Source organism: Lutjanus erythropterus, chromosome 19, assembly GCF_056507025.1.
Source record: "Lutjanus erythropterus isolate fLutEry1 chromosome 19, fLutEry1.hap2, whole genome shotgun sequence".
In the NCBI taxonomy this organism is placed as follows: Eukaryota; Metazoa; Chordata; class Actinopteri; order Lutjaniformes; family Lutjanidae; genus Lutjanus; species Lutjanus erythropterus.
Window position 1 is genome coordinate 1189535 of NC_139335.1, and position 22457 is coordinate 1211991.

The 22457-nt window shown below is 39.7% G+C and overlaps 1 protein-coding gene across 1 annotated transcript in view; it reads left to right on the plus strand.

Moving 5' to 3' along the window:
- The window catches only part of stx1b (syntaxin 1B), a 59859-nt gene extending 38615 nt beyond the window's left edge, over positions 1–21244 (plus strand). Inside the window, exons 3-10 of the mRNA XM_084743583.1 lie at positions 1482–1581; positions 8573–8647; positions 13886–13959; positions 15803–15911; positions 18119–18192; positions 19984–20121; positions 20240–20350; positions 20982–21244. Coding sequence (XP_084599709.1) covers positions 1482–1581; positions 8573–8647; positions 13886–13959; positions 15803–15911; positions 18119–18192; positions 19984–20121; positions 20240–20350; positions 20982–21062 — 762 coding nt within the window. The 3' untranslated portion in view covers positions 21063–21244. The remainder of the gene's footprint in view (positions 1–1481; positions 1582–8572; positions 8648–13885; positions 13960–15802; positions 15912–18118; positions 18193–19983; positions 20122–20239; positions 20351–20981) is intronic.
- Positions 21245–22457: the final 1213 nt, after the last annotated feature.

Consider the following 22457-nt stretch of genomic DNA (forward strand, 5'->3'; position numbering starts at 1 on the left):
CAACAGAGTCAAATCTTTTCAGGAGTACTTGGTTTTGAAATGCTGAAAAAAAAAAGTCTAAAAAGACGTAACGAGACAAAAACAACGTAAAAGATGTAGCAAGACTGAAATTACATAATGAGACTAGAGAGAAAGACGTAACGACAAAAATAAAGATGTAACAAGATGAAAAATCAGAAAAGAAAAGCAAGATGGAAAAAAGTATAACAGATGTAATATGATGAAATAAAAAGTGTTAAGACAAAGATGGTGTCAAAGATATTTGCTTTAATTTTTTTAAACAATTTTACAGACCAAATGATGAATCTATTAATTACTAAAGTAATGTTTCATGCAAAAATGTCAGAAAAAGCTGTTTTCAGTCCCTCAGATATGAAGATTTCCTGCTTTTCTCTGATTAAAGACGTCACCTTGGACTGTGAGAGACATTTTTTTTAATTATTTTTGACATTTTTTAGAACAAACAATTAATCAATTAATTGACTAACTCTTAATTACTTTCAATTCTACTTTTACTTGAATAAAGTGTGTAATTTTTCCACCGCTGCAGATTCTGCAGAAATGACGTTGATCATGAACTTCAGCCGCCTCTTTAACTCCCTACAGTCTGTCCTCCATCTTTAGTTTTATAAGAAAAAGAAAACGTGTCACATTTTTCAATAAATCAGCGTCAAGTAGCGACTTTTAACTAAACTTCCTCAGCACTTAAAGAAAATCAGTTTGTGTGGCGTGGGAGAGCGGTGACCTCACAGTCCGCAGTGGAAGGTGGATTATCCTCCTCAGCCGAGCCGATAGACATCGACGGGAACAACACACACACACACACACACACACACACACACACACACACACCGACGGACAGATTTGGCGTTGATCTCCCACCTGAGGGCAGGAAGCTTCAGAGCTGATCATCATCTCGTGTGTCAGACAGAAAAACAAACAGCTGATCATCACAACAGTCAACACACTGACACACACTGACACACACTGACACACACTGACACACACTGCAGGCTGATGTTCATTTCTCACTTCAAAATATTTATTACATTTATCAGCCAGTTAATATTCAGCCTGTATGTGGACATATCCTCTGTGGCTTTTCCAAAATAAGTCTTTTATTTTGAAAAATGAAAAGAGATCCCCCTCAAACTTATTTTATTTTTTTACAGTGTGTTTATTGATTATTGATTGATCATAATATTACAAATTAAAGAGAAGAAATACGTACGCTCTTTTTACCCTCAACACAGAACACGTTCTCCACACCTGCTAACAAATAATTCAAAATCAAAAAAAGGAACATAAACATACCTTTGATAAAATATTTGTCTGTTCCTACTGAATAAATAAATAAATCTTATCAATTGAAAAAAAGGTCCAAACTAATGATCAATCTGCCAATACTTTTCCCACTAATCGATCAGTTGTTTGGTCAGAAGATGTTGATGTTGACGTCTGTGTGATCCGTCTGTCTTTAGGTCGAAGAGATCAGAGGCTGTATAGAAAAGCTGTCGGAGGACGTGGAGCAGGTCAAGAAGCAGCACAGCGCCATCCTGGCCGCACCCAACCCTGACGAAAGTAAGACTCACACACACACACACACACACACACACACACACACCTGTGAACTGACGCGTCCGACTGAAATCCAGTTTACTGCAGTAAAAGCGAAAAGTTCAGGCTCTGGAATGTCCTCAGAGTATAAAAGTAAAAAATCGTCCTCTGAAAGACATTTCCTCTGATGACGTTAACTGAAGCTCATCTTCTCTCCTCCTCTTCGTCAGCTTTGTATTGTTACGTTTCTGACATCGTTCTCATCGTCTTACATCTTGTTTTGTCTTGTTTTGTTGTTTTCCCTTCGTTAGGTCATTTTTGTCTCGTTACATCCTGTTACCTCATTTCTGTCTTGTTACGTCGTTTTCATTTTGTTACGTTTTACATCATTTTCATCCTGTTCTGTCATGTTACGTGGTTTTTGTAGTGTTACATCATCTGTTGCATCTTATGCGTTGTTTTTGTCTTGTTACATCTTTTTTGTCTTATGTCTTTTACATAAATGTCATCATGTAATTTTTATATTTTTACGTCATATTTGTCTTGTTAAGTTATGTTGTGTAGTTTTTGCATTGTTACATCGTTTGTGTCTTTTTACATCTTAAATGTCATTTTAATCTTGTTACGTTGTTGTCGTCTTGATACATCTTTTACATCATATTTGTCTTGTTACATCGTGTAATGTTGATTTTGCGTTGTTATTTCTTGTTACATCATATTTGTCTTGTTGCATCTTTTACGTTTTTGTCGTCTGGATTCATCTTTTACATCATTTTCTTCTTGTGACGTCTTTAAGGCCATTTTTGCTACATCTTTTTTTATCTTGTTATGTCTTTTATGTAACTGTCGATTTGTTACGTATTGTTATGTTTTATTTGTTGTTGTTGTTGTCTTCCTTCATCTTTTGCATGATTTTTGTCGTGGTACATCGTGTTACATCATTTTCACATTGTCACGTCCTCTTAAGTCTTCATTTTTGTCTCACTATGTTTTGTTAAGTTGTATTTTTGTCGTGTTACACCTTTTACATCGTGTTCTCCTTGTTACGTTGTTTTCATCTCTTGTTACATCGTTTAATCATTTTTGTCTTGTTGCTTTTAGTTGTTTTCGTCTGATGTTGTTTTCATCTTGTTATGAAAGTTGATAAAATCAATAAATTTGAATATAAAACAGACTTTATGGGTTTTAGACTCAAAAACATGAGAAAACGGGGTCCAGGTTTAAAAGTACAGACTTAGAAAATAAAAAAGGTATGGAAGTGTGCAGCAGGTCTGTGTTGTTGCAGACAGTTTTAGACACGTTGTCACCATAAATACAGAAATAAAAGAGTTCAGTATTGTGTCTGTAACTGGACCCTGAACCTGAGAGTGAAATCCGATCCCGTTAACGTCTCACTGATGAGGAGCGCAGTTCGGGGTTGGCGAGCATCCACGGAGCAGCGCCGCCGCCGTCCGTCACCTCAGTCCACCTCCTCCCGACACGTCAGGGGGGAAAATCAAGAGCGAGCTGCAGTGCGTTCACCCTGACCCCGACACTGCTGTGACTCAGCAACAATGACTCAATGTCACCGCTGGAGCCTAAAGCCAAGTCTGTGCTGTCAGAGCCGCTGCACTGTAAAAAGTCTGCCCTCAAAACGGGGTTTGCATCAGAGATTCACTGGAGGAGACTCTCAGACGCCATTCCTCTGCTCCTCCTGTTAACCCTTTGACTCTGAATGATGGAATCTGTGCAGACAATCGTGTTTCTTCTTCTCACAAATCACTAATAAACATCCGTAAATCAGCAGGAGAAAGATGCTGCTTATAACTCCTGAGAATAATTGAATAAAAACATGAAAAAAGAAGATTTTGGTGTCTAGTCGGACATGTTTCAGTGCTGCTTTGAGGACATTTAGACTCATAACCTCTTTTTTATTTAACTCTTAGTTCTGCGTCTCGCTGCTTTTCTAAATTATTCCCTAAAATAAGCAAATTCAAACCTGTGTTAAATGAATTTAATTTTGTCAGCCCTGGACTTCCTTCAGAACAGCCTGACACATCAAATAATCACCAGAAAACTTTTGTTTTTAAATTACATTAAAAATGTGATATTGTTTACATATATGGTGTTTTGACGGACAGACGTCTGTATGTTTTCACGTTTGGACCTACTTTTCAACTAGTGATCAATCTGGCAATAATATCTCCAATAATCAATTCATTGTTTGCACCATAAAATGTCTGAAAATATTGATCACAGTCCAAGATGGCGTCCTCAAATGTCCTGTTTTGTCAAACCTGAAGAAACGTCACACAGCAGATCTACAAACACGTCGTCTGTCTTTTATTTTGACATCTTCATCACACAGCTTCCTGTTTGTTGTTGCATGCTGTCAGGGTTTGATTTGACGTCTTTGCATGATTTCTTTTCAGTTGTTTTGCATGATAAATGATTTTTGTTCTTGTTCTGTTTCTTTTCCGTCCTCTTCTTCTCTTTCTTCCTCTTCCTCTCCGTCCGTCTGTGTTGTTTTTCCTGTTGCATGCTGCCTGTGACGTCTCTCCTCCTCTTCTGGTTGAAGTGTTTAAACTGCATGAAGTCCAGTTAACCTCAGAGGAGATGACGAGGTTAACCGCTGACCACAGGATGTGAGTGACATCTGTCTGTCTGTCTGTCTGTCTGTCTGTCTGTCTGTCTGTCTGTCTGTCTCATGAGTTCTTTATGTGTTAATACAAAAAACAAAGACAGGATGTTATCAGTTCAGTTCAAAATACTTTAATCGTCCTGTTTGGGTTAAAAACAAGAAACATCTGAAACACAATTTGGTTCTGAAACCCGGTGCTAATGTGGCACCGGTTCCTGTCTGGTTCCTGTCTGGTTCCTGTCTGGTTCCTGCAGGACCGAATCACAATGTAGATTACAAACATCTGAATGTGTTAGCATGTAGCTACCTTCAAAGCTAAATGTCTGTTTTTCAGGATTATGATTGAATACAATATTGAAATCTTAATGAGGCAATGTTTTGATGATCATTTAAGATAAATTAATTGTTAGATTCATTTAATGATAACATTTTTTGTGCAGTCCTAAACTTAGACGCAGCCTAAATCTGTTAAAGAATAAAAAAAATAATATTGAATTATAAAGACAAATGAATTAAATCAAGAAAACAAAGTTCATTTCCTTTGTTTGGAGTCTAAAATAGAAATATCTGATATTATCTTCATCATCATAAAAGAAAGTTAGTGTGAGGTTATACTTTAGTGTTAAACTTTCATTTGTGTTTTATCAATAATTCTGACAATTCTGGAAAAAAAAGCATTTCCCCTCCTGTTCTTGAAGACTTTTATTGTGAAACATGCAGGAAGTGAGATGAGAGGCGAGTTAAAGTGTTTTTGTTTTTGGTATTGATGATATGAGAAATAAATTAATGTTTTAAAGTAAATAGAGACAAAGTGAGGTTATAAATGAGTGTGTGATGAGCAGAGGATTAATATCATGATGATATTGTCCACAGAGTGAGACGTTGTGGGACGGAGATGATCTCTGTTGTGTAAAAACATCACTTCATGTTAAACTGAGTCGACACTCTGACTCTTCTTCTTCCCTCTGGTGAAAACACGTCGCTTTCTTTCTTCTTCTCCTCCTCGGTTCTGGGTCAGCTCGCTCAGCGCTGCCAACACGCCGTCATACAAAATGCATCCCGGTGTTTCTGCCTGAATAATGCATGATGGGAGTTGTAGTGAGAGCGGAGGCAGGTACAGATGTAGTTCTGCTTCTGAACCGCATCCATTCAGAAAGACTCTGATCCTGCAGCTCACATCACAGAGCAGAGGAGGAAGGACTGCAGTGAAAGTAGTGAAATGTCCTCAGATTTATCAAGTTTTTGTCTCCATTCATCATGAAAGAAATGTAACAAATGAAAAGTATTTTGTCACATCTTTATTGTTTTGTTACGTTATTTTTGCTGTCATGTCTTTTTCATCTCATCTTGTTACGTCTTTTATGACGTTGTCTTCTTGTCATGCCTTTTATGTTCATCTTTATTTATATATAAATATATATATATACATACATACATATACACACATATTATCACAAGTCCTCACAACACAACACACATGTTGATTCAAACTCCTCCTCCTCCTGTTGGACTGATGTCTCTGATTTATTTTTACATGCTCATGTTTTTTTTTCTGTTCTCTGTTTTCTGGAATTATTGTAAAATGTGTGAAACTTTTACTGCCTCTGTAACTTTTTAAAGGAATAATTATCTAAATGCTGCTGCAGAGTTACAGTAAAAACAAGACAGACGCTGCCGAGTTTGACTTTACTGAGTTAAAAGCCGTCACTTTTGCGTCCACTGAGTGAAATCCTGCAGACTGTGACTTTTCACAGGTGTGACCTGCAAACTGGACATGCCTGTCGTCATAGAAACAGATCATAAGATAGTGATGTTTATTGTAAGTTCAGTAATATCTGCTGCCTTCACTGACACACACAGCTCAGCTCACAGCTCCAGCTGTTTCTCCACCGGTCTGAGACTCAGCCTTTTCTTACTCATTATGTGTAACCAATCAGACAGTTCTGTGGGCGGGACATTGAGCCAGACTACAGACAGTGAGAGGCGCCCACATCTTATTTTTAAATTTATTTAACCCAAAACTTTCATCTGAGTTTTGTGATCCGTTACATCCTGTTTCTGTCTGTCTTCTGCACTCACATGAAGTTTGATTATTGATCCTACACACAATTTGTTTGTTTGTTTTTGCTTTTGTTTTTTTATGACGCCCCCAATCAGAAAACATGACGGCTTTTTAAAATATCAGTCCCTCCAGGATTTTGCCTGCACTTTTTGTTGCAGCCCAAAATGTCTGATTTCTCTGCAGCTTCTCAAAAACAGTCGCGACGTTTCAATGAAACTGTTGGACCACAGAAAACTGCAAAAGAAAGTTGCGATTTTATTTTGTATAATTCATTAAAAAATTAATTCATTCAAGAAGAAAACCTGAGTGTTGTAACTAAGCTCACTTAAAAAGGTCAGCGGGGGGGTCAGCGGGCTGCTGATACTGGAACCAGTCTGAACTGGATTTCATTGGTTTCCTGTTTCTGCTGAATTCACCTCATGAACTCAGAACAACCTTCTTAAACAATGAATTCATTTTTGTTTTTCTCACTGTAAACGTGCTCTGTAAATAAGCTAAAATGTGATTGGCTGTTAGTGTTGAGCGTTAGCATCACGTGCTAACGGCAGTGAGGAGGGAGGGAGGGAGGATGAGGAGGGAGGGAGGATGAGGAGGAGGCGGTCAGACGGGGAGAGCAGGGTGAGTCAGAGGTAGAGAGGAGGCAGCGGCTGAATGGCACTGCAGCGCTCGTAAATCTGACTGCACTGCTGCAGTTCACACACACACACACACACACACACACACACACACACACACACACACACAGTCGGCGTTCCCCTCCTCCAACATGGCTGACATGATGTGATGTTACTGTTTGTGTGCTCACATCATCCAACACTGACTTCACATCCTCTCCTTCTTCTTCTTCTTCTTCTCTCGTGACCTTTTCTTGTTGCCAAATTCAGTTTTTATGAGTGTTAACGATCCTCAGAATCATAAAATTATCCACTTCTGTTTTTTGTATAGATAAAGATAAAATGAGCTCTCAGACTCATTAAATCCTCTGAAAATCCTCTGCAGCCTTTTTAAATTGAGTCTGTCTTTAACTCCAGATCAGTGGCTAAACGTCTCTTTTCTAGAAAAAGCTTAATATTTTTTTCTTTTAAAAACAGAGCAGCTTGTTTCCTGCTGAGTGAGTAAAATACTATTTTTAACTGAGGACATGTCAGTAGATTTTTAAAACAGTTTTGTCTTCAGACTTCTGTATTAATTGCAGGGTTCATATGGCTGCTGGAAATCCTTGAAAACACTTGAATTTTAATGTTTTCAAGGTTAACAAAGTGCTTGAAATTGTAATCACATTACTTTCATAATAAATTGCTGCCTGATTGAATTAGTTATTTATATTTTTAGATAAAGAAATAAAGATAAGTCAGATATTTGCTGATCCACAGTTAATCATTAATTGATTTATTGCCAAATAAGAATTGAACTGATTAATTAATTGTGCACTCATTGAATAAGGAAACTTCAAATAAGAAAAAAACGACAAGACCAAAAAAAACCCTATGTTTTAGATCTTATTAACGATTATTGATTAATCAGTTGTTTGCTTTTTCAACAATCAGTTAATGAAAATGCACAAAATTCACAACCCTAACAGGAATTAGTTTGCAGAGTCATAAAACATCACTTTGGTTGATAAAAGCACAAAAACATCTGATTTAATTTGGTGAACAGGAGAAATAATCATTGTTTTTGTTTGTTATCATCAGCTGTAAGAGACTTTGGAAAAAGGTTCTGAGGACCTCAGAGCAGAAAAAGATTTCCCCGGGTTGGGAACCGATGTCATCTAGATTTTGTGCATTTTAATCGATAATCAAACATTTTAACTATTGTTCATCAGTTGATCATTAATACAGCTGCCCGCTGACAGTCAAGTGGTTGATACATTTTTAATCAGTTACATTCTTAACAGCGATTAACTGATTAATCATTAATCATTTAAATCTGTATAATGCGTCTAAAAGTACCAGAAGAAGAATTTATCCTCACCAAGATAATCAATTCTGCATCTCATCAGCGCAGAGAGAACCACGAGGAACCGACCGAGTGTTTTTGAGGTTAATCATCGTTTATTCTGACAGTCAATTCATCGACTGTGGGTCATTTTTTAATTATGAAATTAAAGGAACAGTTCAACATTTTGGGAAACGTGTTTTAATCTGAGAGGTTTGAGGCGTGTTAATTAGTTAGTGGTGAAATAAAAATTAAACTAAAATAATCAGAAGGCTGTGTGGTCGGCATTACCGCTGACAAACCTTAAAAATCTAAGTCTAAATGTGTAAATTAATAAACTTTATTGTTAAATCAACATTTGAACAAACTGTCTGTGTGTGTTGTCTTGTTTGCAGAGACCAAGCAGGAGTTGGAGGACCTCACAGCTGACATCAAGAAGACAGCCAATAAAGTTCGTTCAAAATTAAAAGGTATGTTCTTGAAAACATCTTCACCATCTTCTTTTTAACACAAAGTTAACGTTGTGAGAAAAGTTTTGTAATAACTGGTTGATATTTTAGATTTAACATCAAACACTTGAATGAGGGTACGAGAATTCATCAGCTTTGAAATAAAATTGATGGTGCAAATCAAAAAATATCATACAGTGTTGTTTAAATATGTCCAACTTTTCCACTTCACTGCCTTTGACTAAATATTCAGGTTAGAGTAAGAAAAGCTGATTTTTTTTTAAACATTTAGCGTTGTTTACATCACGAGTAACACAAATGATAAATAAACAGCATGTAGATTATTAATAATAATAATAAATGTAGAGTTTATTGCTAAGTAACAAGTCTGTAAGAACAAATACATTTCAGCACCCAGATTCCACTGTTTCTCTAGAATGATCAGTTATATGTGCGTATTTCTGAAAACAAGTCTAAATAAACGCTTCAGTTAGCGTTTATATCCGTGAGACGCAGCTGCGGCATGAGACGCAGCTGCGGCGTGAGACGCGCGGCGCTGCAGACGGCTGCACCGATGAAAACCGTCACTTCCGGTGGAGACAGGAGGTCAGACAGTGAACGTCCCTGCAGAGTAGCTCCTTACAGCTGCACCATACTGAATTTATCCCGTGACACAAGACAGCACAGGTGAAACTCCCCGACCAGTCTCCGTTTTTTTTTTCTTTTTATTCATTTGGTCACCTGATTTGAGTCCTGGTCTGTGATTGGATGGTTCACAGGACGAGCGCGCACGGCGACCTTCAGCTGCTGCAGAAGAGGAAAATATTCAGAAACAGAAACAGTGGTGGTGATTTATCAGGCTGTAATCACTACACACACACACACACACACACACACACACACACACACACACACACACACACACACACACACACACGCACACACACTGAAGGTTCAAGGACATCACTGCTTTAATGTGAACAGCCAGAGGTTTGACTACACACACACACACACACAGACACACACACATGCCTGCAGACACATGTACACAGACACATGTACACACACACACATGCACACACGCCTGCAGACATGTACACACACTCTTACACACACACACACACACACACAGACTGTACATATGCAGTCTGAGAATAGCGGTGATGCTGGAGATAAAAGCTATAATTGGAAACCCCACAAGGCCTGAGTGTTATTGTCCTGTCTCACACACACACACACACACACACACACACACACACACACACACACACACACACACACACACACACACATACTGCAGCATGTCTCTACTGTAGATGTGTCATCCCTGAGATGTGGGAGCAGGGCGGGGCATGTTGGACGATCAGGCTCCGCCCACAGCTCTGACAGCAGATTCATGTTCTTGAAAAGTCGTCGTCGTCACGTCTGAGTGTCGGGGGTTAAACTGTGGAGCTGCGTGCACACACACACACACATACACGCACACACACACACACATTACTTTAATAGAGTGATGCATTCACACAACCTTTTGCATCTTGTTAATGAGACCAAACAGTGATGGACTCAGCACTCGGATTATTTATTAACCTCAAAGTCAATGTTTAAGTGTTTATATTCATGTATTTATTGATCTGTACGTCACCTGTATTCCACTATCTGACCCAACAAGAACAGAAGAGTCATTTTATAGATATTCTCAGGTATTTTTATTTCAGAGTTTTCAGATCAAACAATTTCTTGCTAATGACGCAGCAGAGCGTTAAGGTGAATAAATCTGGACTGCAGAGTTTCTGTACAAAAACACGACTTTATAACTTTTTTTTTTTAATGAATCTGGTGAAACTGGATCAGATTTTATGGAGAAAGTATTTTCTGGTTTCCTCTCTCATGTGTTCAGCTTCAACTGTCACCAGTTTAATTACAGTGTCCTGATGGACAGATAGCTCTAGTTTGCTTGTTGCTAAAGTAGCTAACTGTTAGCTGTTAGCGGGAACTCTACTGGCTGAAACCCGGCTATTACAACTGAATTTTTCTATTGGCTGATCTGGAGGCAGGTGACAGGTATATATATATATGTATATATATGTATATATATATGTGTATATATATATATATATATATATATATATATATATGGTGGCAGCTTTCATCACCAACCAATCCAAAATGCTGCTGCTCCACTTCGCCACAGATGTAACTAAAGACAGAAAAGAAAAGAGCAAAATAAATAAAAAGTCTTAGCAATATAAAAAGTTGCATTAACAAAATATTCAATAAGGTAGTTGTATTGATTTGGGCTCCTAACACCTGAAACTATTTGATGCATTTAATTTGAAAGGTGGTAAATGCAAATTCTGAGGTCTGCAAGGATTATTTTCAGCCAAAAAGGGGGCGGGGCATGATGCTGGAGCAGGATTGGCTGCTCTTATCCATACAGATCAGAGTGTAAACATGTTTATTTCTGCTGTACATTTATATTAAATTAAATTAAAATATATATATTAATATTTTTAATGAGACTCAGGATGAGTCATTGACATGTTTCTTATGTAAGAACCGACATCACTTTGTTTTTTGATGCTAAAGATGCTAAAGATGTCCTTACACACACACACACACACACACACACACACACACACACACACACACACACACACACAGACAAGGACTCACAATCTGTTGCTTACTCACCCAGTTTCATCTCACTGTCACTGAAAAACACAAAAATACACACAAATAAAACACACACACACACACACACACACACACACACACACACACACACACACCATCAGTGCTGTGTGATATTGCTGAGTCATCGTGGATCCAGCAGAGAGCAGCTGGGCCACGAGCCAGGAAACAAACACACACACACACACACACATTCAGTGGAAAATATTATATAAGCGTTTCAGTTCATCTCATCACTCGCTGGAGACAAACCGACATCACAGGGTCACATGACACCAGGACAGACCTGCAACCAGTTACCATGGCACCCAAAGACACACACACACACACACACACACACACACACACACACACACACAGTTCCAGCTGATGAGTTAATTATCAGCTGTGAATTTTTTTAAGTCTCAGGACTTCACCTGGAGTGAACCTGCTGGTTTGGCTTCCTGTCAGCGCCCCCTACAGTCTGTTCACTTCATTACAGACACAATAAAATAATAAATAAATCATTGATCATCACACTCCTGTTACATTATCACACTCATGATTGACAGTTTTTTTTTGTTTGCTTGCTTTTTTACTAAAAAGGATCAAAATCGCTGCAGCGCAGCCAGAGATGTCGTCATCTTCTCACCAGACATTCTTCTTCCTGGTCAAACCCGATGCCTACATTACCCAGAAACCCTTCATCTGATTTAAAGGGATAATTCGGATAATTTGAAGTGTTGTTGTGTGAAGTACTTATCTGTAGTCAGTGTATTACCAGCAGGAGTACCAGTGTAGGAAGCTCTTTACAAACCAACCAAACTCCATTGACAAAATTAGTAATTTTACCTCACGTAACTCAGGAGCTGCTGGTCTACTGCTCTTAGTTTGTTTGTGTTATTTTGACTTTTGAGTTTTAAAATGTTAGTTTGGACTCATCAAAGTCACACAATATGGCAAACAAACTAACCAATCAAAGCAGCAGTAGAACAACAACTCCTGTGTTCTGTGAGGTAAAACTAATGTTTCTGTCAAGGGAGTTTGGTTGGTTTGTAGAAAGTGATATTTGTCATATATAATAGGTGTGCTGCAACGCTATCTGTCTGTCTGTCTTTTAAAACCAACTTGAAAACAATTTGGCCAGTCTTAATTTTTATTTTATTATTATTTATTTTATTTTATTTTATTTTATTTTATTTTATTTTATTTCACTACTTTTGACTCATTTGTTTTACGTCACATACTTTTATATTTTTTATTGGTTGACTGGTGTTTTTTTCTTTTTTTGTATTCCTTTTGTTCAAAGTCTTTTAATTTGTATTTTAAGCTGTACAAAATACATGAAATCACAGATACGTTTCTGCTCTGTCACAGTATTACTGCCATTTAATAATCAGAGTTGATTTTATAAACAATTACAATCATACTAAATGAAAAATAGAGGAAAAAACAACTGCAAAAATACAGAATATTATGAATTGGTTATGAGAAAAATATTCAGAAAATAAAACTGAAATTCAAAATTAGATCTAAATAAATATGTTATATACTGTATGTAATAAGGGGTCAGCAGAATAAAACTCAAATGTCAGTGCCGTTAATTTATTTTTCTTCTCTTTAAGCTGTTTTAATTCTCATGTCTTACTATTTGACTGCTCAGTATCTGTTTCTGTTTTATATTCTTGTGGCTGCAGCTTTTGTGGTTCGTTGTCTGTGCAGCACATTGTCCACCCACCTGGAATAAAATTGCTGCACAGTACAAATAAAGTTCTGCTTCCTTCTCCAAACTGGGGGCGTGTCAACAGTTGTAATGTACTATGGATAAATTCCTCATACAACCACACTTCAAATCATCTGAACTATCCCTTTAATGTCGGAGTTTTTTTATCAGACGAACAGGAGGAAATACGCATTTGTTTGGGACTATTTTGAGTGGCGGATTAATCCACATTTGGTGCTGTGATGAGTATTTCTAGCAGCAGAACGGTGATGGAGTCCAGATAAACTACAGTGTGTGTGTTCATGGTGATGAAGAAGAACATCCACACACACACAGACAAAGTACATGTTAGGAGGTGCGTTCAGTGTTTGTCTCTGTTGTTAACGTCTCGGTGGACTGACGCGTCGTCCTCGTCCTGCTGACTTCAGTGTTCCTCTCGGCTCTGTGGGCGTCCGCAGACCAGAATATCTCACACACATTATTAAAGTGTGTCTCCCTGGTTGAATAATGAAGCACTGAAGCTGCAGCAGAGTGATGAGGTGGTGCTGATGGAGGACGAGGAAGATGAGGAGGAGGACAGAAGAGCTGCTCCTCAGAGACGAAGGTGGGCCGGCTGCAGGTTAAAGACTGAGCTGCAGTGAAGGAGGATAATCTGCAGTTAATCCTCAATTAATCCTCACACATCAAACCTGGAAAACAGACTGCAGCTCAACATGGACGACGTCCAAAACACACAACGATCTATTTACACTTTATGTTGCTATGACGTCACATCAAAATGATATTTAACACATTAAAACATGAACTGTTCCATCAAAGAATCTAAAGATGATGTTTCCTGTTTGATCTGTGTGTTTCTGCAGCAATCGAGCAGAGCATCGAGCAGGAGGAGGGTCTCAACAGATCATCAGCGGACCTCAGGATCCGTAAGACACAGGTGAGACACGTCCAGGTGTCCATCACATGTCTGACAAAACACCAGAAACAAACAAACACATGGCAGGGTTTTTTATTTTATTTATTTTATTTTTATTTATTTCTATTCTGTTTAGATTTTCATTTAAAAACTTTAGAATAATTATTAATAATAAATAGTGAATTGATAGTAATTTAAACTTTAGTTAATATTTATTTTATTGTTAACAAACATTCAGTAATGTTTACACATTCTTTATAAACAATCCATAATGTTTACAGATGCACTACACTGTATTTTTAACCTTTTACAAAGTATTTAAAGAGACATGTTGCCCAGAAATCAAACATACATATTTGTTCTCCTATCTTAGAGCTGTTTATCTATTTAGATTTTTGTGGTGCGAGTTGCAGAGTTTTGGAGATAAAAGCCGTCTTCTCTCAGCTGCATTTTTTGGGTCTCGTATAACCAAACAAAAGTTCTGACTCCATGCATACACATTCTGCCATAATGGGGGAAAAATTCCCTGCATCGTTTGCATTTCTTTAAACCAATCGCAAACATCTTGGGCGGAGCTAAACCCAGGATGCAGCGACGGTGCTGCTGCAAAATAGTGTCAAGGGGGAACTTGTTTTGGTGGAACATTTGCATGTCAGGAGTAGAGCTTGAGATCTGTGCCTGAACCCAGAGAGACCAGACGAGTTTGGGTCGGGTCAGGCTGTATTTCTCCACTCAAATCCCCGCCATGTATCGTCCCTGTCACTGCCCACTCCTACTGTTTGGTGCACCGGAGGGAAGCTTGTAAAGAAATATCTCGGGCTGTAACTGGGACCAGGCTGAAATATGCAAGTGAGGGACAGGTTCAGGTCGGGTTCAAAAACAGAATTTTGTAGGGCTTGGGCCTTTTCATGCACGATTAAAGTTCTAGTCAGGAGGCAAGCTCTGGCATTAAGATGACTACATCACTGCAAAGAAAAGCTAACAGCTGTTAGCATGTTTATGTTTGTACCATTGGTGTCCCACATGCTAATTTGCCATTTTCAGTGTGTAGGTTGCAGCTCAGAGACTGTTCTTGTTTCCCAGCGACTTTGAAAACGTAGATAGCAGACGCCATGATGCCGCTCAAAGCAAGAGGCCAATGGCAGACATCCGATAAGTCAGACTAGGCACTTTGAGCTCCGCGGGTCAAGTGCCATCTAATCCCATTATACTGGAGAGAAGGCAGAAACTTCTGTGGACGATATCTCCAAAACTCTGCAACTCACACCAAAACTGTCATGATGGATAAACAGTAAGAGGAAAAATATGTAGTTTGGATTTTGGGTGATTTCAAGATTCAAATTTATCTAAAGAAGAAAAGTAAATTATCTCAATGAAAGATGACAGGTTGGAAAAACTTTTGTTCAGTTTATTTAAAAACTTTCTCTTTCTTTTGAGAGTTTGATTTTTTTACAGGACAGAACTGATTCATTTTAAAAAAAACAAGTATTTCATGTTCAGTTAAGTTTATTTTTTATAACTAATAAATTTGGTTTTACAGTGAGGGTTGAGCTGCACCTTAAAACACTGTCCTCTGTCTTCTTCTGTGGTGTGGTACACAGGGACATGGTTATAGTGCAGTGCAGGAGGACTCGCACAAAATCAGACTAAAGTCTGGATTCTACTGATTTATATTTAAGTTTTTTCAGTTCCTAACAAACATGAATCGCTACTGAAGCCACTTTTTCAAACCTTTTACATGTAATTGAGTAATATTTTAGTGATGTAACAGTACTTGTACTTGAGTTTCAGTACTCTCTTCATTGCTGATCTGTTCTTCTCTCACTGTTTCCTGTCTGTTTTCTTCTTCTGTGGTTGTCTGCAGCACTCGACGCTGTCACGTAAGTTTGTGGAGGTGATGACTGAGTACAACACCACGCAGTCCAAGTACCGTGACCGCTGCAAGGACCGTATCCAGAGACAGCTGGAGATCAGTGAGTACACACTGCTGACCGCACACTGCACACATGCAACACTCCACACTGCACAAACCACACGGCTCTCAGCTCCTCACTCGTCACGCTCTGACGCTGCTCGTTCCTCTTTGGCATCATGTTTTGATGCGCCGTTGCAGTCAGGTGACCCAACAGCAAGGAAGTGAGAATATCAGTGTATGGAGGAGGTGGAGAGGGCGGAGTCTCACAACAACAGGATATCAGAACGTCAAAGTTTGTTACAGCTCAGTATCACAAATCAGGCCACAAAGGGCTGCACGTATAACAGAACAGCGATAAACCACAAACATGCAAAAATGCATAAAAGAAACACAACGGCATACGGCGTGAGGAGCTGCCGTTTGATGGGCCGCAGCCCCAACTAGTGGCGGGCGTCTGCATAAACTGGCATCGTACATGAATAAAATGCTGCTAAATAGTTTAACCAACTAGTATTTCTGGTGGCGACTAACGAGAGTGGTGACGTTTAATCCTATAGTCAACGAATCACACACATCAGGATGGTGCATGTTTATATTTGTTAAGATTGATACATGCAGCATCAGAGTATTTGAGTTGAGCTGGGAGTGAGAGTACACACACACACACACACACACACACACACACACACACACACTGTGGTTCACATCCCGTCTCCTGCTGTTCAGCGGTTCAGGAGTTCTGAGTTCAGTGTCACCAACAGAGTTAGAAACAACTTCACACTGAATCTACAGAATTAGAACCAATAAATTAACTGTAAGGAATTTTATTTTTCACCTCTGAAATAACAAACAAGGTCGATTCAGTCTGCAGATAAACATCACAGTATAACACACACACACACACACACACACACAGGAAGGAGGTTGCAGACAAACAAACAGCAGCACATTAAGCTGATGCAGACAGATAAACAAACACAGCAGCAGACAGACGGACTGCAGAGGTGCTGCAGAGATGTTATTCTCAGCTCTGACCTTCACACACACACACACACACACACACACACACACTGTTTACTATTACTGTTTTACTTTCCCTAATTTATCAAACATAACTTTAATAATTTTATATGACACAGTCGACAGTCCTTCACTGTTTGCAGCAGAAATGAGCAGATTATCTTGGATTGATTGATGATGTCTGGCTCTGGTTTGGTTCAGTTGTGCACAAAAAAAATCTTTATTTATAAAATTATTCTTTATTGTTGCAATTAGAAACAGAAAAAACTCCTCATATAATAACAAATAAATAAAACAATAAAATAAAACAAAATTACAGTCAGAAGTCGCCTCTACTGTCAAGCAGCAGCTAAATAATAATACTAAAACGCTGGCTGAGTTTCTGTGATTTCACGCTCTTATTTTAGGATTTTGGGGATTTGGCAGTTGCCTAGCAACACACCTTTAATCCTAATCTACCTGTGGTTCTACCTGCGGTTCTACCTGCCATGTTCTCTGTTTACATTGAGCTTCTGTCTGCAAGTCAGAATGAAAATATCTGCTGGTGAACTCTTAGAAATAACAGTTCTAACTAGAACCAACAGGGTTCTTCAGCTTGTTCCCACAGGAGAACCTTTTCACTTTGAACCCTTTCAGATGGTTCTTCCAAGAACCTGGGATAAATGATTAAACCTAGAAGCATCTGTGAAAGGTTCCACCCAGAACCCCCTATGAAAAGTTCTACAGAGAATCTGTCTATGGTGTAATGTATCCTCTGACAAGAACCCACCCAGGAGGTTCTACAAAGAACCCATTTTTCAATTAAAGTTGACATTTGGCAAATCAAAGATTTTAGAAATAAAACTTGTAAATAGAACCATATAGGGTTCTTTGGCTTGTCACCACAGGAGAACCCTTTTTGGTTCCTGGTTGAACCCTTTATAAAGGCTCCACTTGGAACCCTTTCAGAAAGTTCTCCCTAGAATCCAACATAAAGGGTTAAACCAAGAACCGTCTGTGAGAGGTTTCACCCAGAGGTTTTACAGAGAATCCTTCTATGGTGTAATGGTTCCACCTACAGTTCTCTCTGGGGGTTCTATTCAAAGTCTTCCCACCTCTAAAGGTGCTAACAAGAACCTACCCAGGGGGTTATACTGAGAACCATTTCTTTATTTAAACTTGACATCTGGCACATAAAAGGTGATGCCTCAGGTGTTCTCGACTCTAAACATTCTCTCTGTTCTTTTCTCTGTGTTCTGTCTGCAGCTGGAAGAACCACCACCAACGAGGAACTAGAGGACATGTTGGAGAGTGGCAAGCTGGCCATCTTCACCGATGATGTAAGCACCGCACCTGAGCCCGGCTGGCGCTCCGGGTCACTTTAACCTGCGCCATTCTGCATCCCATCAGCACGGTCAGTGACTGTGGGGATGCAGAATGGCCACGAGGTGCGCTGAGACATCAAGTGAATACGGCCTCTGTCACAGGACCACGCAGGGGTGGGGAGGTGGGGGGTGTGGGAGTTTGGGGGGGGGCTGTGAAGCTCTTATTTTGATGGAGTCACCTCGCATTATCATTCACTCCTTCAAATTAAAAGCTCCCATATGTGCAGGTACAACTGCTATTGATCAAAGCTGAGGTCACGTGTTGTGGTCAGTGGTCAGTTCTGCAGCCGGTAACCAGTGGAGGTCAACTCAGACACACTTTACAGCTGCTGTTAAAGGGATAGTTCATATTGTTTGAAGTGTGGTTGTATGATGAACTTACACGCCCTAAGCAACTGAAGCTGTTATATCACTCTCTGCAATCCAACCAAACTCCACTGACAAAATCAGTAATTTTACCTCATAGGACAGAGGAGTTGCTGGTCTGCTGCTGCCTCCACCTGTTAGTTTCTTTGCGTCATTTTGTGACTTCAGTGTTTTAAAGGGTTTGTTTGGATACATTCAAGTCTCACAATAACACAAACAAACTCACAGATAGAGGCAGCTGTCGACCAACAACTCCTGTGTTCTGTGACGTAAAATTACTGATTTTCTCAATGGAGTTTGGTTGGTTTACAGACAGTGTTATTTGGCTTAAATAACAGTGGTTTCCCGTTGAAAAAGTCTGTCTGACAGCAAGGTAAAGCAGTGAAAAATTTCTAAATATAGTGTACACTTAAACTAATATGGATTTTGCTGCTAACTCCTGCTGCTTCTCCAAGCTGGGGGCTTGCCAACTGTCATCTAGTGTGGGTAATACACTGACTATAGAGTAGTACCTCATACAACTACACTTCAAAAAATCTGAACTATCCCTTTAAGTTACTCTGTAAGCAGGTAAGTGCATCGGACACTTTAGTAACATGGCACCACTCAGCATCTGCGCCAGAAAACAGAAGAAACTGGAATTCAAAAGTCCTGACCACAGTTTACACCAACACCAGAATCTAATCAACACCTCTAAAAGTACTTGGATAAACAGCCACTGTGGCCCCAAAAACATTTTATTTTGAAGTATTCAAGTCACCATAGGTGCCATCTAGGAGCCGTCATTGTTATATGCCCCCCAAACTTAAAGTTGGGGGTGCAAAATATCTATTTTGTTTCTAAAATACTGGCCGTGGCTTTGTCAGCAACTAAAACCAATTTCCAAAGTACTTTTTTTGAGACTTGGTAATGAGACAGAAAAGAGAGGAGACTAAATACTGACCTCTCTTCTACTTTGCCATTTTTTCAATAGCTGTTGAAGCTGCTTCCTGCAAAGATTTTTCACATTAAAAGCCTTCCAGCAGCAAAGTATTTGAAATAAATAATGAATTTTTTTTTAGTTTTTTTGTTTGAAAGTCAGAGTGGTGAGTATGACGATCTACAGCTGGCCCTGCCCGTGGTTATTATTATAATTGTTATAATTATTAATTGATTTGATTTTTACAGTATTATCTTCCTCTTCCTCTTAACTAATTAGTTTGACATTGCTGTAAAGTTAAAGATCAAGTTTAACATGTTCCCAATTTTTTTTTTTAAGTTTTTGGTTGCATATATTTAAATTTTTGTTTTTACACATTTTACAGTATTTTATTTGTGTGTGTGTTCTTTTTTTTACCTTTTTTCATCAACCTTTCATAGTAAAATCATGTTCCTCTGCAGATCAAAATGGACTCTCAGATGACCAAGCAGGCTCTGAACGAGATCGAGACCCGACACACCGAGATCATCAAGCTGGAAAACAGCATCCGCGAGCTGCACGACATGTTCGTCGACATGGCCATGCTGGTCGAAAGCCAGGTAAGTCACAAGCAGGAAGTTACACGTGCCTTCGTGTTAGAAGTTGTAAAACAGTAAACATGTTAAACTTTGCGGTGTGTGTGTGTGTGTGTGTGTGTGTGTGTGTGTGTGCTTTTAGGGAGAGATGATTGACAGAATTGAGTACAACGTGGAACACTCCGTTGACTACGTGGAGCGAGCCGTATCCGACACCAAGAAGGCTGTCAAATACCAGAGCCAGGCCCGCAAGGTAACGTAAAAAAAACTACGACTTTTTAGATGAAAAGAAAACTACGGCTCCCAGAAAACATTGCTGCAAGAAACATTTAGTTGTAGAGTGTCAGAGTCTGTTGCTGTGTCCCCAAATTACATGAAATTGTCACAAATCCCATTTTTTATGATCAAATCACAGCTGATTCACTGTTTTGGTGTATTTTGACATGAAAATGTTTGTTGTGTTGTAATGAAGATAAACGTGGTTTAAATTGTTCAATTATTGATAAATAACTACAGACGACTCTGCAGTTCAAGTCTGATTACCAAGCTTCTGAAAGATGATGATCGCGCTGGAGCCGACGTTGTAAAGTTACAACAGTAGCGTTAGCATTAGCTTGATCTTAGCCTTTCCTGCTCAGCTTTCTTTGGGGCTGACCCCATCACCTACACCTACAGACAAGTCTGTACATTTACTGCCACACTGACAACTGACTGCTGAGTTAAAGTTTCTGCTCCGCCGTATTCAACGATATATCGAACAATCTGGCGCCGTGATGTCAGCTGGTTTTCTTGTAAATGTGATGAAAAATGGCCCTAAATGAGGCCTAAAACTCTGATGTCTCATTCTTTGTCTAACAAACCGTGTGTCTCCTGTCACCCTGCAGAAGAAGATCATGATCATCATCTGCTGCGTCATCCTGGGCGTGGTCCTGGCGTCGACCATCGGCGGCACGCTGGGCTTCTAAGACGCTCCGCCACCTGCCGCTGTGACGACCGACACCGACCGACCGTCTGACCGCCAGCAGAGAAGAGAAACACCGACGACAACAACAACTACACAAAAACTTGAAACACAAATGCAAGACAGATAACCAATCAGCTAGGAAGAGATAACAATCCAATCACAGATAAGAGGAAACACCGCGGGGTTGGGTGGGGTTCAAAAAACAAAGACAAAAAAAAAAAACACAATAAAAATGCCATCACATAATAGCAGACTTAAATACATAACGTATACAAAAAGAGGGTACAAATAAACCTACTATTTATTACAGATGTACATGTAAATGTATTGAACATATGAAGAAACACATGGGTTAGCTACCTGTAAAAAAGTATGACCTACAATATGACATTTACTTGTTTGTTTGTTTGTTTTGCCTTTTTTTTTTTCTTATTTTTTAACAGTTTCTTTCGTTTTTCGAGAGTCTCCGGACAGTGACGGCGACCGCTGCCGGGTGCCACTTCTGCAGGACGAGCGTTCCAGAGCCCCGCCTTCATTCGTTTGTTCATTCCTAACATTTATAATTTCCTAGTTAGAGGTTCTGGAGCTGAGTACGTTCTACAACATCGCGGAACACGTTCTCAATAAACGTGCTCGGCTTTCCGGTTAAGTGGACGTTCAAAAGTCTACTCAGCTCCGCCAGCATATTCTGGAGCTCCAGAACGGGAGGCTCCGGAACGTTGTCAGCAGTTCTGGAATATTCCAGACGGAATGCTGTCAGCATTTCTGGAATGTTACGGAATGCTGCCAGCATCGCAGGAATGTTCTCGAAGAACGCCATCAGTGACGCATTCCGGAATGCTGTCGGGAGTACAGGAATGTTCCGGAATGCTGTCAGTGATGTGGGAGTGTTCCGGAATGCTGCCCTGCAGGACGAGCACCCTCCGGCTTTAGTAGAACCAATTCTGTCCCTGTTTCTGGGAGGGAGGGACCGACCTCGCTGTTGGCTCGGCCACCTCTTTAGACCACCTCTCATTGGTTGTTCGCTCCTGTCATTCACCTCAGTCAGCCTATTAAATTAGCTTAGCCCGGCAAAGCCCGACCTGCCACACGCCATTAAAGGCGTGACGAGGACAGAGCGTGACACGCCGCCCACTGAGCTGTTTTTCACAGCCAGCTGAGTTGGTTGGGAAAACACTGTGGGGAGGGGAGGGGGGTGTCATTGCAATGTGGCAGGTTTCCACGACGACAACCTCCCCTTCTTGTCACACCTATCCAACCAAAGAGCTGGGGGAGGGAGGGCCTCTGGTTTTCCTGCTGATTCGATTGGCCGGCGGCAGAAAATGCGACATTTGACTGACAGGTGAACGGTGGGAAGCAGAGGGGGGGGGGGAGGGGGAGGGTTTAAAGGAGGGTG